Source organism: Castanea sativa, chromosome 3, assembly GCF_040712315.1.
Source record: "Castanea sativa cultivar Marrone di Chiusa Pesio chromosome 3, ASM4071231v1".
Lineage (NCBI taxonomy): Eukaryota > Viridiplantae > Streptophyta > Magnoliopsida > Fagales > Fagaceae > Castanea > Castanea sativa.
This window is the reverse complement of record NC_134015.1, coordinates 55,045,265-55,068,506: the sequence shown is the minus strand read 5'-3', so window position 1 is coordinate 55,068,506 and position 23,242 is coordinate 55,045,265. Positions and strand designations below refer to the sequence as shown.

Sequence of the window (23,242 nt, the reverse complement as noted above, 5' to 3'; positions counted from 1 at the left end):
AATAATCAAGTAATGTCAATAAGTAGTAAGACTCTTGGAATGTGGCTTGTCATAATTGATACATATTAAAAGTGGTGTGAGCTAGTTATAAGCCAGCATGAATGTAATGTTACTACAATCACAGTTTACTATCTTATCAATTTATGAAAAAATTGTGTCTATATCATCAAGGTTTTTGGATGAAATCACTGTTGTTGATAGTGAGGGGGGTTTGGTCCTTTTATGTAAAACTGCATGTAATTAATCGAGATAAACATACATAAAATACAATATTTGAGAAAATTTAATGAAGTAAGATATGTAAAATAACATTATTACAACGAATTCAAGATGTGAATATAAGGAAAATACTGATATGATTGTCATATTTACCACGAGTTGATTTTCATTTTTATAATCTCTTTCTTCAAATGAGATTTTCAATTGATGTCATTTTTTAGTTCATTAAATTAAGTAATTGTCCCTTTATATATATAAAATGAGACCATCAGGTCCGTGATGATTGCCCCCCATACTATTGAGCACATGTGACTTATGTTTCGCTGAACCTTTTAATTTGGGATAATATCATATCTTATTAAATCTTTTAATTTCTTTAAATTTTTATTTAGATGTAAGACATGTTGCATTTAAGAATCAAATAAATACATGTGTGTCACACATCTAAATAAAAATAAAAGAAAATTTGGAGGAATGAATTGAAAAGGACCCTTTTTCCTGTATTTGTTTTCATCAAAGAAAAAAATCTATATTGAAAGTGAGGGGAGTTGGTTTTCTATTTTTCCTAACTTGTTTAACCTATATTCAGATAGAATCACCATCCTTTCCATTTCCATTTTTAACTCAGAATAGAGAGAATTTATTTTATGATTAAAGGATGAGTATAAAATGTCATATTGTTCAAAATTTTAAATGTTGTATCACTAAATATACTTTAATATTTATAATATTTAATTTGAATCATAAAACATATCCATATCAAATGAATCCAATCTAACACAATCGCACGTGATTATATATAGTGCATGAGAGTTGGATGCACTGCAACTGCAACACTACTTATGGCCCTGGCTTATTCATCTATTGCACCATGGTCCATGGATGGTGCACTCAGAATTACTCATAACAGTAGTGGCTCCAAAATTTTTATTTAAGGGGGTCAATAATGGCGGAGCCATGACTTTATTGGCGAGGAGGCGTGATTAAAAAATAAAATGATTATTTTTTTTATTTTTTTTTCAATATATATAACTTTCACGTTATATACAATACAACTATATTGTACAATAATCTTTAAAAATATTAACATTTGAAAGATTGTTAAGACGGCAATCATTGGATCCATAAACAAATAGAATTAAAAGACTAATTATACATTTTTATCAAATTAATAATAACTTATTATATAATTTATATTTATAAGTTATATCAATTGAATAAAAAAAATTAAATAAATAAGAATAGTAACACACTTAGGAGTAGGGCTAGGGCCTGGGAGTAAGTGTGAAACTACGAAAAATAATACTCCTTTAATAAAATTTTGCTTTTGAAGTGTATAATTTTTAAAATATGCACATTATTACTCTCCTGGAATTAGAGTAAACAGTAAAAGATTTCTTAGACTTGCAAATGTGTAGAGCACTTCCCAATATACTTGATCAAACATAAAGAAAAACCAAAAAAACATAAATACAAATCAAAAATAGAGAAAAACTAAGGATCATGTTTAAACTTATTTCAATTGAGTTTAACAAAAAATTTAAAGTTAGAGTGTTCAAATTTTTATTGTAAGAATAAAAAAAAATTATATATAAATGTTTTCTTTAGGACCAGGTCATGGGGTTCGTTTGAACCCCTGGGTTGGTCTTGGGGCCGCCTCTGACTCATTGCAATTGCTGCTTCGTTCTAAATATTTGGTACCAATGAGATGGCCGTACGGTATTCAATATCCAAGTCGCAATAATACGTAGAAGTGTAGAAAAATAGCTGTTACGTACAGTTACAACTGGCAATTAAGTTCACTGAGGCCCATCCATTTACTGCAGATGTTCTGAGTCTTCTGACCTAGATCTACATTGAAATAAATAACAAAATTTTAAAGAAGGAAAAGTAGCGGTGGTTAATTAAAAACTGAGAGCATTCTCGTTAAACATGTCAAAAAATATAGTATTTAGTATCTTAAAATACTACTTTATTTATTTTAACATTTTACTTTATAATACACTCAACATTAAAAGTTTTATTTTTTTTACCACTTCATCAAAATATTATTTATTTTAATAAAGTGAGAGAGAGAGTAGTGGAGAAAGGCTAAGGCACACAGCATAACAGAGAGCGGAAGAGAGAAAAAGAAAAAAAAAAATTCTAACATCTTGCTACAGTGGAGATGACACTCCACTGTAGCAAAAATGTCAAAAATTTTAAGAATAACATGCCTAATGTGGATGAATTTTTAAGGAGATGAGAGCTAAAATTAGGATTTAGCATTTTTCACATCTTTGATGTGAATGCTCTTATACTATCGTAAAAGATATTACAAGTGATCCAATTTTTTATTTATTAAAAGTTGTTAAAGTTATTATGAATTTTACTATAAAAGTGTAAAAAAGAATATGATGTTACCATATCTTAAATATCAATAATATATATAATAAATAATTTTTTTTGTTAAATTAGATATTTGGTCATCAAACTTTAACATTTGTTTCAAAAATTGTACGTACTTATACTTTAAAATGTTTCATAAAAAGCTCCTTAATAAAATATGATCATCTTATAAATGAAATATGCTAACATAACAAATGGAATTCATGAAACTAAGATCACTTATTCCATTTGCCATGTCAATATTTACCATCAAACAAAAGAGGATAAAAACCCTTTTCATAAAAGTTTTAAAGTATAGGAACTAAATTGAAACATTTTAAAATATGAGGAAAATTTTGAAAAAACTGTCAAAGTTTAAGGACTAATATGCAACTTAACCTAAAAATTTAAATTACTCTTTTTTTGTATTTTAAAAATTTATATGTTAATTTATAAAGTCTATGGGATAAAAATTTAAGGTAAAAGTTGTTACACATACTTGTTGTAAACACCTTTTTTTTAACTGAAATCATGAGTTAAAGACACAATTTTAATTGTAAACTGTGTGTAATAAACATTACCCTAGAATCTATAGTTGCTATAGCATTATTTGAATAAAGGTGACCTGCATAATGGTTAAAGCACTTCTCATTATTATTAGAAAGTCTTTCTTATGATTACATTAATGGTCTGTTTGGAAGTTTAGAAAGGGAGGAGAATAGAGGAGAGTAGAGTAGTGGGGAAGAGAGTAGAGGGGAATGGTTGCCCTCCACCTTTTTTGGATGTTTTTAAAATTAGTAAGGGAGAAGGGAGTAATTAGCCCTTTCTCTTGTTTGGATGTTTTAAAAATTATGATGGAAATGAGAGGAAATAGTTTAAATAGACAAATTTACCCCTATTTGAATTTTTTTTTTATCTAATTAATAAAGCAAAATCTTTTTTTTATCTGTTCTTTCACTGTTTGGATGCCAAGAAAAAAGAAAAAAGAAAACTTCGTATGCCTGGATCTTCCTCTCCATCAAGCTCCATAGCGGCCACCGTCGGATTTCCGGTCGCACTTCCCTCTTCACCAAGCTCCATGCGTCTGGCACGCCACGTGTCGCGAGATCGCCCACCACTGCGGTGCCGACGCCGCTCAATTCCTCCTGATCGAAGGCGGAAGCTTCACCGTACTCTCCTCCATCGCTCTCCTCTCGATCTTCCTCATTCTCCCTATCAACCTCTACGCCGGCATCGCTTCTCTGAACGACAACCAGTTCTTCAAAACGACGATCAACCACATTGCCAAAGGCTCTCCTTTGCTTTGGATCCATTTCCTCTTCGTCGTCGTTTTGGTTCATTTCGGTCTCTCCGCAATCGAAGAGAGGTTGAGGTTCACTAGGGACAAGAATGGACATATGAGCGATCCGAATTAACACTTTAGTTTATTAAAATTCAAAATTTTCTAGTTACTTAATTGATTTTTTATATTATTTTTTCATTTTTGTGGTCTTTCAATGGTTTTTAGCCAAAATGACATAGTTGTTTAGCTTCAGTGTCAGTGAAATAATGAGATTCAAATTTTTTTTCATTCACCTTAAATTTTCTCAGGAAACAAACATAATTGGTTTGTAATTTTGTTAATTTAGAAAGAGTAAATTGGAGAATTCATTTGGTCAATAATTTATCTACTCTCCTCTCTCTTTAAATCTCTCTAATTTGGAAAAATTAAAAATGAAGGGTTAGAAATAGTAAAAACCCCTCCAAACCCCTCTCCATTCTTCCTTAAAAAACTTCCAAATAAGCTAATTGAATTACTCTCCCTACCTTTAATCTACTCTCTCCTTTTTTTTTTAACTTCCAAAAACGCCATTAATGCATCGGGCCGCAATAACATCTAACTAAACTAGCTAGTACGTACTAATTAAGAGTACTCAAAATTTCAGAACACAAGGTGTACTAGAGGACGAAGCATTCACCAAATGGAATATACTGTTCCAGTAATTCTTACTGTTCTCCTCAAAATTTCCGCCGCAACTTTTGTCCCCATTGTCCAAGCTGTCTCCTCCACCCATCATTGTGTTATGTTCTTCACAATTGTAACCAAAGATATCCGTGAAACCTTCCATGATATTTGAGAGTTGCATGTTGTTTTCATTCACAGCCCTAAAAGAGTCGCCAATTAACCATGCACTTGCTGTGGTGTTAGTAGTAGTAGTTGTTGTTGTGGTACTACTATTATTCATGTCCTGCAATGACATTGTGTTATCCATTTCACATGTGACTGAGTTTTTGGCGAAATCAAGTGCTGCACTCACTGTGCTTTCATTGAACACAACGTTTGGGATAGTGACAGTGTGGTCTGCGAAGCTCAACGTGGAAGTCGGAGATTCAAGGTCATCACAACCTATAGGGAACATTCCTGGACTTATTGACTTTGACCACACTCCTTGCCAAGCTTTGAGTACGTCTAGGCATGGTGGTGGTGGGCTTTTGTTGATAAGCTGAGTCTGAATCTGACTCTGAGTCTGAGACTGAATAGGTTTAGACACCACAACAAGCTTGGACTCTCTCACAAGTCTAGCTTCAGCTTCAATACGTGCACTCTCCCACTGAGCCATGTGGCTTAAATTGGCTGCATTTTTGGAGTTGCCACTGCCTGAGCTGAGTGCATCGGTTTTGGGCTTGTGGGTCACGGGATCAATGCCCATCTTAGTTAGCCTTTTCTTCAAATGTGTGTTCCAATAGTTCTTGATCTCATTATCGGTTCTCTTGGGCAAGTGAGTTGCTATAGCTGACCATCTGCAAAAGAACAAAAAAAATCATATATATATATATATATATATATATATATATATATATATATATATATATATATGGATCAATAATTTATCTAAGTCACAAATTTTTTTCAATGTGACCTAGTATAATTGACACATAATAAAAATAATGGTCATTAACATATAAAATACCACATCATTTAAAATTTTAAAATAATAGGACATTATTTATACATTTATATTTATAATATTTAACATGAAATATATATATATATATATATATATAAAGATATTATTTTATATGAAAATAATATTGTTTCAATTATAATTTATCTAATTTAACATATTATGAAAAGGATAATATTTCGACAAACGACAATGAAATTAATGATTGAGATCAGGAAAGTCGACAAAAAATGGTACATTGATTAAAATCTAATAAGTTTTGGGAAAAAAGATAACCAAAAGTGAGTTTGAATAGGATTTTCCTCAACCACGTGAGTGGGACAGGGTCTGCCATGTTCAGAGACAGAGCTAAGACTTGTAGTTAGAGAGGGCGACTTTGCTATTGGTTATGTACAGTGACTTTGCTACTAAGGTGTTTTTTTTTATTTTTTTGAAAATTTTTAAAAGGCTGCGTCGTTTGTTTTCGGTAAAATTGGTTGATTAGACTTTTTTTTTTTTTTAATTTTACTATTGGTAATTTTTGTTGTTGGGCTAATTTTTTTGGGCTTGTATATTTTGTTTTAAATTTTAAACTTATAGATTTTTATGGTCTGGGGCTTTGTTGAAGGAGAGGGAGTCTATGTGGTGGAGTTGGAGAGTGGCGGTGGAGGTGGAATCTGGGTCGGCTTCGGTGACTATGGAGAGAGATTCTGATTCAGGTTTTGGCCATGAGAGGGTGGTTTGTGGAGTGGTGATGGAGTTCGGATGGAGTTCTGAATCAATTTCTTCTTCTTTTTTTCTTTTTTTTCACAAAATTTTCTTTTTTCTTTAAATTCCGAAATTTATTTAAAAAAAACAAAAACAAAACGACCTAGTTTTGGCTCAATTAACGACAACTCCTAACTGAGTTCTAATAGAGTCCTACATTGACAAAAATTGAAAGTCAAAGAATAAAAATGACAAAACTGAAAATTAGAGGACTGAAATGAAAAAAACTGAAAGTTAGAGGGTTTACATTTTTACCAAAATAATAATTAAAAATGATTTTTTAGATTTTTTATGTAGTAATAATCACTTTTTTTTTTAATAATCAAGAAACTCAACAAGTTGGAACCACCATCAACAACAACACACAGTGAGGCCAGACTCAAAACAACAAGAGCCTTCAAATAAGTAATAGTAAAAGACAAGAGTGGGACTGTGGAAGGAAAATGATGATATCACAGACACTGTTTTTTGTTTTGCTACAAAACACAGACACTGTAAATAGAAATATTTGTAGAAACCTTAGACTTTTCCTTTAAAAACTAAGATTACCTGTTTCCAAGAAGAGCATGAAGCTGAATGATGGTTTGCTCTTCCTGCAAACTGAACTTTCCTCTTTTAATGTCTGGTCTGAGGTAATTTGTCCACCTCAATCGGCAGCTTCTCCCACATCTCTGAAGTCCTAAACCCCCCCCCCCCCCCCCCCCCAAAAAAACCATGAGTTAGTGACTTTAGAACATCCACAGCAGTGGAGCTAAATTTTTAGCTACACAAAAAAACACTTTATCTATTTTACCTTCTCACATCCTACAACAATGAAGCTATTTTAGCTTTTAACACAATAAAATAATATAAACATTACAATAAAATAATATGTCATTCAACCACCAACACACAACCACAACCACCATCAAACCCATAAAAATCGCTGCACAACCACAACCCTGTCGTGCCTATCGAAACCAGTGAAGAACAAAAAAAGAAAGCAGAAAAATCAACACAGCCAAACCGAAACCCATGCCCGAAACAAAAACCTAGCCGGAAACACAAACTTGAAACATAAGCACAGCTCGAAACACAAACCCAAAACACAAGCACAGCCCTAAACACAAAGCCGAAACGCCGAAAATAAAGAAGAGAGGCCGAAATGGGTCAGGTCGGCGGCGATGGGTTTGTGGCGGTTGGGTTCGTATAGATCGACGATGGTTCTGTTAAGGAAGAAAGAAGGGTTTATGGAGGAAGAAAGAAGAGATGGAGAGGCAGTGAGGAGAGAGACACGGAGAAAGGAGAATGAAAGCAAGAAAAAATAAAAAATAAAAAAAGTAGTGTGAACACATAATAATTTTTTTTTATTTTTTAGCTTTCAGCGACAGTGCTTGTGCACTGTAGCAATGAAGGTAAAAATTTTACCTTTAGCTCCACTAGTGTAAAGTGAATTTTTGGGTTTTAGTGTAATTAAAATAAAATAGCTAAAATAAAATAGCTATATAGCTATTTAGCTATACTGTTGTGAGTGTTCTAAGAGTTGTTGTAATATTTGGCAATATCCATAATACAAGTATACACTATAAAGGGTCCTCATAAATAGAAAAATCACCAGCTTTTGCAGGCAAGCCTCGCCAGCTTCCATGACCATGACCATGTTCTTCGATGTAAGCCAAGAGCTTTTGGTCTTCCTCAGGAGTCCATAGACCTTTTTTTAACCCCACCTTTTCACAACATGGAGACCTGCCCATTTTGGAGTTTTGATAATGACCAAGTAAAAGAACTTTAGGACTCTCTAGCACTAGTTCCCACAAAGAGAAAGAGAAAACTGAGAATTATAGGAAGGACTGTTTGGGATCGAGGAAAATGATGGATTGGAGTAGTGATGCTGATGGGTCAGTCACAATATATAGAGGATAAAGAATTAAATGTGACCTTGACGAACCAAACTTTGTGCGTCATGACCATTATACCCTCAACCTTCTACATATAATGAAAAACTACAATACTATAGTCAATTTCAAGTCCCCTATATTTTTGCATGGCTAGCCTAGCTATTAAGTACGAAAAAAATGGAGTTAGCTTTGTTGGTAACTCACATGTTGTTCATCCACAGGCTAATCATTGCACACGATATGGTAGGTGGGGGCTTTAATGAAATGGTTGTCGTGGTTCAATCATAGCAGTCTATTTGTTTGCATCATTTCATGCGAGTCTAATTGTCTAAATATATATATAGAAATACATATAATCTACAGGGGTGTGAATGTCACAAAGACAATTAAAAAACAAAGATTCCCTATCCCAACAATCTCAAACATTTCACCAGAAAAACGAAAAAAAGAAATTGAAAAGAAAAGAAAAAAGTTTATGCTAATAATTTCCCAACTGATTAATTCACTAGGGACTTTTGTACATGGTTATGATATGCTAGAAATTTTCTCCTTTAAATTCGTACAGTATGAAAACAGTCGTGTGTATATATATACACACATATATATATATATATATATATATATATATATTAATATATATATATATATATATATATTGTAATTTATTGTTTTATATTCACATATTCGAAAATCATTTCTAGAAAATAATACAGATTGATAAAGATAATTTGAAAAAAAAAACAGAAAAAAGAAGAAGAATAAAATTATAAAAACTATATGTAAATAAAATAATATTAATTGTATCAAAATAAAAAATATTTTATTAATATATCAAAAATATTTTAATAATTTGTGAACTACTTGAAACTTCTAATAGTTAACCTAAAGTAAATTACACTATCTTAATGATTAGTTAATGAGTTAAATGTCAAAAATACATTAATTTTATGATGTGTAATATTTTAAAAACTGATACGGAAAAAGAACCGAAAAAAGAGCTAATTACCGGTTTTCTAGTCAAATTGGGGTTCGACCGATGGTCGAATTGGTGATGTTATAAATAATTTAATTAAAACATTAAAATAATTTATATTTAAAATTTGAATTTTAATAACTTATATTAAGAAAATATAAAAAATGAAAAGTGTTTTTTTCCATAGCACCTTTCTTTTCTTGTCAATAACCTTGGACAAAGAATAAACTATTTAGGAGGTGTTTGGTACACCATCTCAAATAATAATTTTCAGTTTTTAAATAATATTACACATTTTTTCACACATTTTTTTACCCACATATATTTTTACATATTTTTAAATAAAAATTTTCAATTTTTAATTGCATATACCAAACACCCTTTTAATATTTAAGCTTCATCTTTTAGTTGGTATAGACAATAGCATAAATTTAACTATTTATTTATTCAAGAATTTTTAGATTAAAGAAAAAAACCCAAAAGTCAGATGACAAGTCACTGACTTATCTTGTCAATCCACTTTCCCACTCCACTCCTAGCCACACGTTTACTCTCTCTTTAATTCTTTCTTTTTTTCTTTTTTTTTTAAATCTAATACACGGATACACCTGAGTACACTGATACACTCCCCAATCCCCACTTCACTTACCTTCCAAAGACTCTATTTTTCCAGTCTTCTCCCTTCTATAGAATCCATATCTCCCCCTAGGCATGGCAACGGATCAAATTCGGGCCGAGTTTTTGTATATTCAGACTCGACTCGTGAGCCAAGACCTGAGACCCGGATTCGGCCCGATTGTTAATGGAATTTTTTTTCCGAGGCCCAAACCCGCCCCGCTAGGCCCCGCGGATCCCGTTTATCTTCTTGGGCCCAAATCTGACCCAACAAAAAAAAATTCCAGCAAGTAAGCATAATCCAACACCCTCATCCCTCGATCAAAATCACATCATTTTCAGATTAATTAACCAAGTAAGCATAATCCAACACGATTTGAATTCAGTACAAAATTCCAGCAACTAACATCATCATCATCACAGTCTTTAATATAACATTTAAAACAAAAATAATAAAACCCAACAAATTCTTTAATCTAAAACGCTCAACTGCTTCACTTCTCGGACGAGTTGGGTCCCCTCTTCTTGCCAAATTCGACCACTACAAAAAAAAAAAACAATGGCACCAATCAAAATAAAAAATTTATCAAAACCCATTTCGAAACCTTGTACTAAAACCATGTTGTCACAAAACCCAGATGCTAAAAGCAAACAAAACACAAAAAAAAAAAAAAAAAAAAAGATATTGAGAGAGATATATAGATATATATACCGGCTGTGACGAATTGGCGATTGTGGCTGTGTGCTGAGGCGTGAGGGCTGAGAGACGATTCAGCGTGCTGAGGCCGGCGTGAGGGGCTGAGGGCGTGATGAGGGGTGATGAGGCGTGAGGGGCTGAGGGCATTGAGGCGTGAAGCTGAGGGCGTGAAGGGTTGCTGACTGCTGAGGACTGATGGGAATGAGAGGGGCGGCTGGGCTGGGCTGGGCTGGGTAGTGACTTAGGGTTACAAATCTCAATGATATATATATATATATATATATATATATATATATATATATATAGTGGGTTTTAGTAATTTAACATAACCAGGTATTTATCCGGGCTAGGTTTCGGGTTTGGTTTCAAGTTTTTTTTATAAAACCCGAACCCAACTTGGATCCGCTTCGAGTTTTTTTTTTAAAAATCCCATACCCGACCCTGTTCTTTATCGGGCCGGGTAAAAAATCAGGCCCATTAGGGCCGGGTATCCACGGGTCGGATCTAAATTGTCATCTCTCTCTCTCTCTCTCTCTCTCTCTCTCTCTCTCTCTCTCTCTCTCTCTCTCTCTCTCTCAGGAAGTCAAATCTATTGTTTATCTCTAAAATACCATCATTAGTTCCTCTCTTCCTCAATGAAGATCCGTAGATACCACTCAAAGATGCTAATTTCAATGCCAAGCATGAACATTTCGTCATTTTCTCTCTCTCAAGCATAACCAATCTTAAGAAAAAAGACTTTATTGCAAAAATTTGTCCTCACCATCAGCAGATCTAAGAGAGAAAAAAGAAGATTTTTTACTGCAAAAAAAGCTCCATAGCAGATCTGTTTCAGCAATTTTGCAAAACCAATTTGATTGTGCCGATTTTCGATTCTCAGGTTAAACCGGCCAATTTTTACTATTTACCAGTTTTTAGGCCATTTTTGGTTTTATGGATCGGATTGAAGGGCGGTTCTTGGTTCAATCGGTCGGACCTGCCGGTCCGGTCTGGTTTTTAAACTATGGTGTGTAATACATACATATATTGAATCATATTTGGCAAACAAGACGTGTAATGTGTATGATTTTTATTATAAAATATAAATTATGATATCTACTAAAACTAATTAAAATAAATATTTTATTTTAAATGCATTTTTTTTATAAAAAAAATCTTATTTCTTTTAAAAAAATGCTTATTCTTTTTTTGTATTATCACTTATTTTTAAAAAATTTTGCAACAAGTGAATACATTCTCCTTACGACTATGTATATAATAACAGAGTTCTCACTGCACAATAAATAAATTAAAATTATTAAGCTAATTTTACTTTACATGAACTCTATTGACAAAGTTCCAATAATTTAAAGTACTATTTTGGTCTAAATTCTCTTATCAAAAGTTAAACTTTACAATAAATTAAAATTTATAATTTATTTTAAATTATTTGTCTACAATAATTCTTAGTTGATTTTTATTTTTTAATCTTACATGATATACTTCTGCATATAATTTGAGGTAATTTTTTTATCGTTTACTTTCATTTATATTTGTATCTTTTTTTGCTTTACATATAAAATTACTTAATCCGTGCATCTCTATTTAAATGAAAACTCATGTTACCTTTAATATAAAAATTAATTCCTTTAAAAATGTTGGTATTTTCATTAATTAAACCTTACATATCCTGTGGATTCCAGTTACCTCAATTAGTAAAGTCTTTGATGGTTATATAAGAGATTTGGGGTTCAATTCTCACTTATACCAAATAACTGATTGGTGTCTTGATTTGATGATAAAGAGCTATCATCAAAAGCGGACGCCATAAATTGAAACTCTCAAAAAAAAAAAAAAAAAAACTTACATATCCTCTTTGAAAAAGTCAAGAAAACTTTTCAAAATAATGTACATAAGTATCTTTTCAAATAAAGAAAATATCGTACTCCCACAAAAAACCGCAAATTAAATATACTACAAATAATTTATTTTTGCAGAGAAAAAAGAGAGTACAATTTAATGTGTATTACTGTCAATTTAACATTAATGGTACATGGTGGGTGATCTTTTTTTGTAGAAACTGATGTCATAATTGATAAATGTTAGCACTGTTAAGCCGTAAGCCGTGGGTCCTTTGGTTTATGGCTGCTTCGAGTCCAGGAGGAAGCTCATATTCTATTTCTATGCCACGGTCCCCCGGGAAGAAATTTTGGTGAATCCCAGCAAGCATTAATAAATGGGCCAAAATGGGCATTTCTCCATTTCACCCAAAACAAGTAGTAAAATACTTCTATTTTGAAATTATCTAGCAAAATATTCTTATTTTGAAACCCGATTTTTAAAAAAATAAAGTTTCAATTAAAAACTCGATTTAATGAAAATCGAGTTACTAGCCATGAACTTGAGTTTTATGTAATTTTTTTAAAAGTTTTTTTTCTATAACTCAATTTTTTTTTAAATCAAGTTTTTCATTGAAACTCAATTTTTAGAAAATCGAGTTTAAAACAGGGACATATGGCTAAATAGTTTCAGAACATGGGTATTTTGTTACTTGTTTTGGGCGAAAGGGCAAATGTCCATTTTGGCCTTAATAAATGTGTGATTTTTTTTAATTAAAGATAGAAACTTTTTTTTCTAATAAATTGCTTTATTATAATTTTTTTTGTTTAAACAATTTAAAGGTATGTTTGGTAACTGTTTTTTCCCTTATTTTTTGTTTTCAAAAACAATTTTCTATTTTTAAAACTTAAAAACTTGTTTGGCAACTCAAAATAGATAGAAATTAAAAATTGTTCTCCAGACTCATTTTGTGAAGGAAACTGAAAACATGCAAAAGACTATTTTCAGTTTCTAATTTTTTTTTTTTGATACAAGATAGAATTCTACTCTAGCCTAATCTAAGTGTATATGTGTGTGAAGCTCCCTCTTGGAGACTTGAACCCCGGCTCTTACCTCCCACACTCCACAAGCACTTATACTTGTGTAGTGACCATCGCACCAAGGGTGTGCGGTGATAGTTTCTAATTTTCAAAAGTCAATGAAAATGCACATTTAATTTAATGAATCTGCCACATCTAATGAATTAGCATTAAAGTTCAAATTCTAGAAACAATATATTTTAGTATTTTTTTTCTTCAAAAACCTTTTTTTTTTAATTTCAACTAACCAAACATGTTTATGATTTCAAAAATATAAGAAAATAGTTTTTTCTTCATATTCCCAAAAACAAGTTTTTGAAAATAGAAAACAAAAATTGTTGCCAAACATAGGCTAATTGTTACTTATAATAAGAGGGTAAGTTCTAGTAAAGTTTTTTCCTCATCAAATATTATTAGAGTAATGCTAGAGCTACAAACTTTTTTACGAAAGTTTTTACAAAATGTTGATGTAGTGAGTGGTAAATGAAAGAGTGATGTTAATGGTAGGCTAAATGGAAACCAATATAAAATTGACCACATTAACAATTGTAAAATATTGTAAAAGAGATTGTAACTGTAGCATTACTTATATTATTGATATACTAAAAAGAAAATTATTGTTATTTCAATAATAACTTATGTGTCCCGTTAATGTATACCTTTAGAACATATATTAATCGTCAATTTTAAGAAATATTTTATGGCAAATTGAAAAAGCTATCAAACTTTTTGACAGCTTTTTTCAAATTTTCATAATAAATCTCATAAAATAATAATTTAAAAGTTGAAATATTGAGTTTTCTAAGTTGTGGTCTTTTTTAAAATTTTATTTTATGTTTGGTCGAGGTAGCAGTCGAGGTGGCAGTCTTATGTGGCCTAAAATCAATATTTTATATTGAACATTAGCCACGTTAGTATTTTCCATCTACCATTTAACAGTAGGGACAAATTTGACACAATACCAAAAGATTAGGGACCAAATTGACACATTTGAAAGATTAGGAACCAAATTGACATTTAACATAAAGGTTAGGGATCAAATATGTAGTTTACTCATAAATAAACATTGTTTATTTGTTAGGATCATTTACTCTAGATAATAAATATACACAAACTTTAGAGCAGCTACACTAAAGATGGGTGTAGAAAAAGTACATACATTGCCGTAAAGCAATTTATGGCACTTATCACCATCACACACTCTTGGTGCAATGGTCACTCTACAAACAAATATAAGTGTTTGTGGAGTGTGTGTGGCAATGACCAGAGTTCAAGTATCTAGGAGGGAGTTTTAAACGCATATACATTTAAATTAGGTTAGAGTAGAATTTCTATCTTGTATTAAAAAAAATTGTGGCACTTACCACACATAATAAATTACATAATCACAATTCACAGACACACACACAAAATAAATGTCCTTTCAATCAACATCTACATCATTCTTATTTTTAATCAAACATTGGGAAACCTCTAGCTTTAAGGTGTGTTTTCTAGTGTTTCAATGCCCATTTAAGGCTGTTGTAGAAAGAATAGTTTAAGTTATAGATTTTTTACACAAGATAAAAATTCTACTTTAGCTTAATCTAAGTGTATATGTGTGTGAAACTTCCACCTGAAGACTTAAACCCCGACCCTTACCCCCACACTCCACAAGCACTTATACTTGTGAAGTATCAAGAGTGTACGATGATTTTATAATAAATAGATTTAACTAAAAACATAAAAGGATTTAGCAAATTATAATGATATAAGAATCTTTGAAATTGTTACACCAATTTGATAACTAAATTGATAAAAGGCCTTTAGATAAGATAAATGGCTAAAATAATTTTACAAAAGTGTTTTAAAATTTCATGCTTGCATTTAATTAATAGCAAGTTTATTACTATTATTAGGTCCAGTTAACGGGTGCTCTTAAAATATCTATTAATTATCAATTTTAGAAGGGGTAATTACACTCCCCCCTTAAAGTTTGAGGGAATGACACTTCACTCTACATTTGAAAAGAAAAAACACTCTTTTCCCTTGATGTTTGAAGAAATTAACACTCACCTCCTTTTATTTATATTAGTAGTGAAATATTTTTAATTTGGCAAAAATGCAAAACTGATCCTCTAACTTTCACCGTTTTTCATTTCAGTCCTCTAACTTTCATTTTTCTCAATTCAGTCCTCTAACTTTCAAGTTTTTGTTAATTCAAGGCTCTGTTACTGCTGCCATCAGACCCACTAAAACGACGCCGTTTTGGTTGTGCTTTTTTTTCTTTTTCTTTTTTTAATTCGGAATTAAAATAAGAAAAATCATAAAAAAAAAACATTAAGGGGAACGACGTTCCCCTGAAATCAAAATAAAACCCAAGTACCCAATTCCTGTGAACCTGAACAGGGGTTTCCTCACAAGACAAGCCTTCAAGAAATCCATAGTTCGCTCTGTTCCCAATTCGAATTCGAAGATGTTTTTCAATCCCTAATTTCTCAATTCCCTTATGCCAATTCCTTGGAATTCATCGCTCCGGCACTCGGTTGCGCCTTCGGTTTCGCTATCCACCAATCGAAGAATTAGTGGAGACTTCGAATGATTCCAATATTGGGGAATGAATGAATTCTCTTCACCAGTCTGACGTTGTTTAACCGGTTCATGTTCCTGCGATGCCCTTCTATATCGTTCGCCGGTAGTGAAGACGTGAATGAGACACTGGTGAAGGAAGATAGCCATTTTGTGAGGTTAAACAAAGGAATAATGGTGATGAGGAGTGAGATTGAGATTGAGAGTGGTTTGCAATTGGAGTTTCTGAAAGTTTGTGTGAGTACAGAGGATGGAGGAGTGGCCTCCTTTGAAATTTTGGGCATTATAACCCCCAAAAGCTCCCCTGTATCCAACTATTCCTCTCTATCCCAAGGGGATTTCCAAGTAAGCATTTTACACAGCAAATTTTACAGTGGGGTGGTGGCGATGAACTTAGTCTCTCTCTCTCTCTCTCAAACCGGCTCACTCTCTCTCTCTCTCTCTCAAAGTTTCACGAGTCAGGGATTTAGGTACTTGGGTTTTCTTTTGATTTCAGGGGAAGGGGGACGACGACATCGTTCCCCTTAATGTTTTTTTTTTCTCTAATTTTTCTTATTTTAATTCCAAAAAAAAAAACCAAAATGTTGTCGTTTTAGTGGGTCTGACGGCAACAATAACAGAGCAGTAAAGGCTAATTGACAAAAAATTGAAAGTTAAAAGACTGAATTGACAAAATTGAAAGTTAGAAGACAAATGAAAAATGGTGAAAATTAGAGGGTCAGTTTTGCATTTTAATTTTTATAAGAATCTCTTCACAAAAGTTTAACCATGCATGGTTGGTAAGAATGTAACTAATAAACTCTCCATAACCCGTTGAAATTGAAAAGAAGTAGAAGTAAAAGTCATACTTAATATTTTAAAATACACTTCAATTAAAGTTTTAAAACAATAGATTTTGAAATTGAGGATAATTTTGGAAACTTGCCCTTAAGCAAAGAGAAAATGTACACAACATTTTCAATATTAATTTAACAAAATTTGGTCAAATAGATGTCAAAGGTGGAAAATGTTTTTTCCTTTTAAGTTTGTGGTGAAGTGTCATCTTCCCAATCCTCAAGGGAAGGGAGTTTAATTACCCATTTTTGAAAAAAATTTATGAAAAATTAAAAAAAAAACTATAAAAAAATCAATTATTTTTTTCATTTTCCCAAAAAAAATTTCATAAACTAGTTTATCAATGCCCAAAAGGCATTTGTTATAATTGTTACCATCATATCTCTCTCACACACAAAAATAAAAGAAGAAGGTAATTACCTTGTATCATTTTGAAAAATAAGCATACATATGTTGTAAATTCATTATTTATATTGAAACTTGGATAAATACACCAATGTTATAGCCTGGAGTTACTAATACCAAGTAATTATGTTTGTGCATACTTGAGAATCGATAAAATTTCCGTCTCTACTCCAAAAAAAAAAAAGGTTTTTAATATCTAGTTTTAGTTTTAAGTTATTTTTCAATGTTATGGGAAAGCAAAAGCTCTTCAAAAAATAATAATAATAAACATGTAACAAGTTTTGCTAAAGAGCTTTAAAAGTTTAAAGTACTTACTAAAGCGTAGTAATTGATCAATTGGTTGGTACTTCTTAGAGTTTCTAAGTGGGACATTCATAATTTTGTGAATATATTTTAATCGCTTGGAGCAATTTAAAAAGATGGTGTTCTTCAAATTTGTACGTTGGTTTTGATTCAATCTTACATAGTGATATCTGTTGTAACACCAAAAAAAATATAATTGGAATACTAGCATATATCTTTTGAACTACAACTCTCTCTCTCTCTTTCTCTCATTTTCCCTTCTTTTAGATTTATTAATGCTTAAAAAAAAGACTGTTTAGAGACTTAGTTTACAAAAGGCTAACTAGACCAGGGGCAGCTCCATGTTGAGGCTAGGGTGGTCACAGGATCTTAGAAAAAAAAATTATATATAAATTTTAGAACTTTATGATTTTTACCTTGAAAAAAAAAATTGTGACCACTTTAAATTTTTTTTGGGCCAACATAAATAGACTTTGGCAACAAACTTAGTTGTATATTAACGTTACAACTCCACTTAATTTTTTTTATTAGAGATTTGAATTTTGACAAATCCATCATTGGCTTACATTTTATATCTTTCATATGCTTGCAAAATTTCAATGGTTCAAAGATCAATAGCTATGTCATCAATTAAATATTTAAATTTTGAGATTTTTTTAGTCTAAAATTAGATATAAAAAATAAGTTTATAGATAGAATAGTAAATAATATTTTATTGACATGCAATTTGACATGTGTTTTAAAAACACAAAGACCACACAATTCAACAATTATATTTTCAAAATATGTAGGCATACTAATTTTTTTAGTAAGAGTTGTAGCCTTACAACTAATTTTGTAGTCAAATTTTGTCCTTAAACTTTAGTCCCTCTAACAATATATTAGGCCCTTATAAATAAAAATAAAAAGTCGAAGAAAAATTTTATTGAACTAAAATTTTGAAAGAAATGTAACTTACAACATTGATAATGAGACTATCATGCAACAATTTTAAAATAAGATAACTCAAAAAATAGAATTTTAAAATTTTATGTATTTGTGTTTTTTTTTTATATCAATATATGAAGTTATATTTTTATTAGATTTTGAATAATTTAAGTTTCATAATAACCACCCTGAAAAAAATTGATGGAGCCACCACTGAACTAGAACTAATCATGCCATAGTTCGTAATATAGAGAATTAAATATATGCCATAAGAAATTCATAATTAGTTAATTACGTACATCTTTCATTTAGCTCAAGATTTTTCAAGAAGATTGAAAACTTGGCATACAAATCAAAATTGAAATTTTTTTTTGAAAGACGTATGAATAGGAATATTACAGATTCGAATAAGGAGTACATGATGGACAGCTACATGGGTTGGTTTTTTGTTTTTTGTTTTTTTTCTTAACAATATTTTAATTTAATTGCATATTGTTGTTATCTAAATACAATTTTATAAGATTATCAAACACGAAATAATTTAATATATACTTTGCAAATTTTTGTGGTCCTGTTTCGAATGCAATTACTTGTTTTCTTATATTGGTATAATTAAATATATAATGAATTTGTTTTTTTTAGAATCTCTCTTGGTCTAGAGAGAGAATTATCAAAATGATAGAAAAATATTAATAGATCAAATATTAAAAACATCAAACATAAATAAAATATATGGAAATGTTGATTTTAATAATTGTATTGTTATATAGCAGAACATCTAATTAAAATAAATGTTAATTCACAGCTGTATTCTTGTATATAATAACATAATTTGGCATAATTAAAAATTATAATGTCGAGCATTAAATTTTAGTCAAATTAAAGTGCTTTTATACAAATATAATATGAGAAATGTTTGATATATACTTTTATACTTTTAATAATAGAAAACATGTGTTTACTTTGATTTATATGTATATGTGGGGTCATGGATTTTGCGATTTGGCCGAGAGCGTGGGTGGTCCGAGTCCGAGGAGTAATATCTCCTTGGATAAAGCTAAACGCAGATCTGGTATAGATCTGCGTGATCAAGGATGACCTTTCAGGAAGTTCTAATGATAGAAACGAGCATCATGAATGTACAAGAGGGATAAAGACTCAAAAATATCTAAGAGAAAGCTGCTACCACCGCATTAATGAGAAAGTGGCCTCTGAACAGTATTATGGCAGCCTTACAGCCACCCCAGAAGGCTTTTAGAGTAGCTGATGGGACAAGTATCAGCATAAACCATCAACTGTCCATATGTAGTCCACGTGTAGGGTAAGGATGAAGGGAGCGATGTAATATAAATAAGGGTAGAGATCCCAGAGAAGGGAGGATGATGAAAAAAGGAGAATAGAAAGCATTGTAGCAATCTCAACAACTCCTGTAACCATTGTTATCCAATATATACTAGAACAGAGCTCATCGAACTGTGTCAAGGACAAACTTTCTTGCACAAACCTGGGTCAATTCTTGTTGGCTCATCATCCGAAACCATATTAACTGTTATCCATATACTAAAGGCTAGCTCTTTGATCAACTCTCTACAAATTTATTGTACTGGGTTCACTGGGCCAAGATCCTTACATTTTTGGGCTTGGTCTGAAAATCGTGTCCCTACAATATATATAAATGACTAAAAGTATGTCATACATGATACAATTTTATTTCAAACCAAGTTAAGTGAACCTCCTTCAACTCATTATATGACAATTCGAATTATCATCCTTAAGCATTTGTTTAGAATAGAGTTAATTAGTTCCTCCAACCTAGCTACTACATGATAAATTAAAAAATTACTCATGTACATTTGGTTACAAGATCTATTTAATAGTTAAATGACTTGTTTGAATGATTTAATGACACGTGATTTGATACATGTGGATTTTCTTATGATCCATAACGCAGAAACTTTTGCTCTTTTAATCACAAGATTGATCACTAGGTTATCTAGATAAGTTGCATTACCATTGAATGTATGTAATTAAGTTTTTTTTTTTTTTTTGAAAATATAATTAAATTTATTGATGGCTACTTATTTGAGTCAATATTTGATACTTAGAGAGATATAGACAATGGTGTATAAGAACACATTTGTATTCTATTATCTATCCATATAAATTTGTAAATTTTGATGTGAAAGTTGTTAATTTTATATACTATATATTTACAAGTTATGACCTACTTTAGTATCAAAATATTAATATTTATATATGTATATGTGGGCCAAAATGGGATTTTACCATTTTCTCACAAATTTTCCAACAAAATGCCCCATGTCTAAAACTAATTAGGAAAATGTCTCTGACTCAATTTTTGGAACATCGAGTTATAGCGAACATGGACTTAGGATTTTTTTTTTTTTGGAACTTGAGTTCCATGAATACAAGTTCCATGTAAAGTACTTGAGTTCCACTTGAATTTTTTCAAGGAACTCGAGTTCCATGAACTCAAGTACTTCACATGGTACTCGAGTTCATGGAACCCGAGTACTTTACACGGAACTTAAGTTCCAGAAATTTTTTTTTTAATTTTTCAGTTTGCTATAACTCGATTGTCCAAATATCGAGTATTAAATTGAAAGTTTTTAGAAAATCGAGTTTCAAAACAGGGACATTGCCCTAATTAGTTTCAGATGTGGGGCATTTTGCTAAAAAGTTTTGACAAAATGGACAAATGCCCATTTTCTCTTATAAATGTGCATTTATGTATGTGTGTGATGATTTATCTTGACTCGTAACTACTATATTAGTACCAAAATTTGACCATAAATATAGAAGTCTAGCTCCAGTCCTGGGTGCATGTATAAACTAAAAAGTTTTAGAATACAAAGCATCTGACTCCAAAAAAAAAAAAAAAAAAAGAAGAAGAATAAAAAGCATCGTGACCACATGGTAATTAAATGCCTGAATTTAATTTCAGTTTTTAAGAGGTATAAGCAAGCTGGTTATTCACTTCAAAAAAAAAAAAAAAAAAAAAAAACAAGGTGGTTATTTGTACGATACTAATTATTGTGAGGCACGAGGCAATATATATTATCCAGTGTCTCCTATTTCCTTTTCTTTTTATAGCATTCTTGTCAAGAATACTAAATATTTTAACATTTATCATTTCAAAATTTTACTTTATCAATTTTAACATACCATTTTACAATCTACTAAACATCAAATATTCTATTTTTTTTACAACTTCATTTAAATAATATTATTTTTATTTTACCATTGTGTCTCTCTCTTTCCACCACTTTCTTCTCAATCCAGCAACCCCAGTCACAGCCACACCCACGGCTAGCCATTGCCAGCCACCACCACCACCACCACCACCATAACCATTCAACACAATCAACCATCAACATTCAACAGCAAACCCAAACCCATGGCCAACCCACTGCCACCACAATCAGCATCCATCCAAAAATCAACCCCATAGCAAAAAAAAAAAAAAAAAAAAAACTAAACTAAACTTGAGAGAGAGAAGCCTCACCGTGAGAGGAAGAGAGGGAGGCGGAGGATAGAGCGGCGAACAAAACCCACAAACATAAGACCCACGACGACCACGGAAAACAAAACCTATCAAACCCAAGACCCACGGCTAGCCACTGCCAGCGATCACCACCCAAACCCACATCCTCATACCACCATCAACCAGAAAAACAAAAACAACCCAGAGACCCACGCCTCAGCCACAACAACCAACCTCAGTCACCACCCACCCACCTCGTTCTCAACCCCAACCAAAACCCACCACCCCAATCTCAACCCTGATCACGTCGATGATCCACGAACGCAGACCCATGAATCCAGGCCCATGAACCCAGACCCACAAACCCAGACCCATGAACTCAGACCCATAAACCCAGACCCACAAAATTGCCGAAGCACATCAGACCACGACCCATGACCATCGCCGGAGCACAATCATCAGCGGAGCACACTCATCGGCGAACCACATCCACGAAGCACAAAGAGAGAAGAGAGAAGAAAGAAGTGAGAGAGGAAAGAGAAAGATAGAAGAGAGAGAGCTGTTGAGCTGAATAAAAAGAATTTTTCTTTTATAATTGTAGCTACAGTGCAGTCTCAAATATGAGATTATATTGTAGCTGAATTTTAAAAATTTTGTAGTTGAATCTTAAAAATTTTAAGATTTAGCAACTTTAATGTAGAGGTGTTTTTATCTCAAAAATTCTATAAAAAAAATAGCATTTTTAGCATTTAAGAGCTTTAGTGTGTATGCTCTTATGATGCAACTGTTTTTTTATTTTATTTCTGTCAATTGTAAATGTGTATCTTTGGCCAGAACTCCCTAAATTTTTGCTTCCAATGTCATCGGAACCCATTTAATAGCCTGCCGAAGAGGGTGTCAATGAGTGACCAGAGAACAATAAATAAACATAATTTTAACAAATAAAAAATAAATGAAAGTCCCTCATGAAGCAAACGTGGATGATACAATACCACAAACCGATGGTTCACTACTCAGCAATGTCAGCATTCAGTGTCTAAAAAATCCCTCTTGAGAAAAGTAAAAAAAGATTAAAAAAAAGAGAGAGGATTAATGCATTATTCATGGACAGTAGATTTTGGGACCAAGTTCCCAACTGCCAAATTCGGCAAAAAAAAAAGGTTCCCAACTGCCAAATGGGGTAATATTAATCACATATATTTATATATCTGTATTCATTATTTTATGTTTTGATGTCTAAAAGTTTTTTTTTTTTCCCGAGTATTTGATGTCTTAAATTAAAAGTTAAAACATTGTTGGGTTTAAAAATGACTTAATAATCATCGCGCACTTTTAGTGTGATGGTTAGTGGTTACTTCACAAA

General features: G+C 31.8%; 1 protein-coding gene across 1 annotated transcript; it reads right to left on the bottom strand.

Annotated features, from left to right (window-relative positions):
• Positions 1-4,499: 4,499 nt before the first annotated feature.
• Positions 4,500-8,081, bottom strand: LOC142629191 (transcription factor MYB106-like). The gene is made up of 3 exons (XM_075803160.1): positions 7,873-8,081; positions 6,828-6,957; positions 4,500-5,367 (listed from the first exon to the last, which is right to left on the bottom strand). Exons 1-3 carry the CDS (start codon positions 8,009-8,011, stop codon positions 4,500-4,502), a joined length of 1,137 nt encoding a protein of 378 aa, XP_075659275.1. The 5' UTR covers positions 8,012-8,081.
• Between the last annotated feature and the right edge of the window lie 15,161 nt (positions 8,082-23,242).

Excerpts from the sequence above, each read along its gene's own strand:
- LOC142629191 (XM_075803160.1), bottom strand. The coding sequence starts at position 8,011 with ATGGGCAGGTCTCCATGTTGTGAAAAGGTGGGGTTAAAAAAAGGTCTA. Across the intron at positions 6,958-7,872 it reads AGGCTTGCCTGCAAAAGCTG|GACTTCAGAGATGTGGGAGA; the intron begins GTGATTTTTCTA and ends GGGGGGGTTTAG. Across the intron at positions 5,368-6,827 it reads CATGCTCTTCTTGGAAACAG|ATGGTCAGCTATAGCAACTC; the intron begins GTAATCTTAGTT and ends GTTCTTTTGCAG.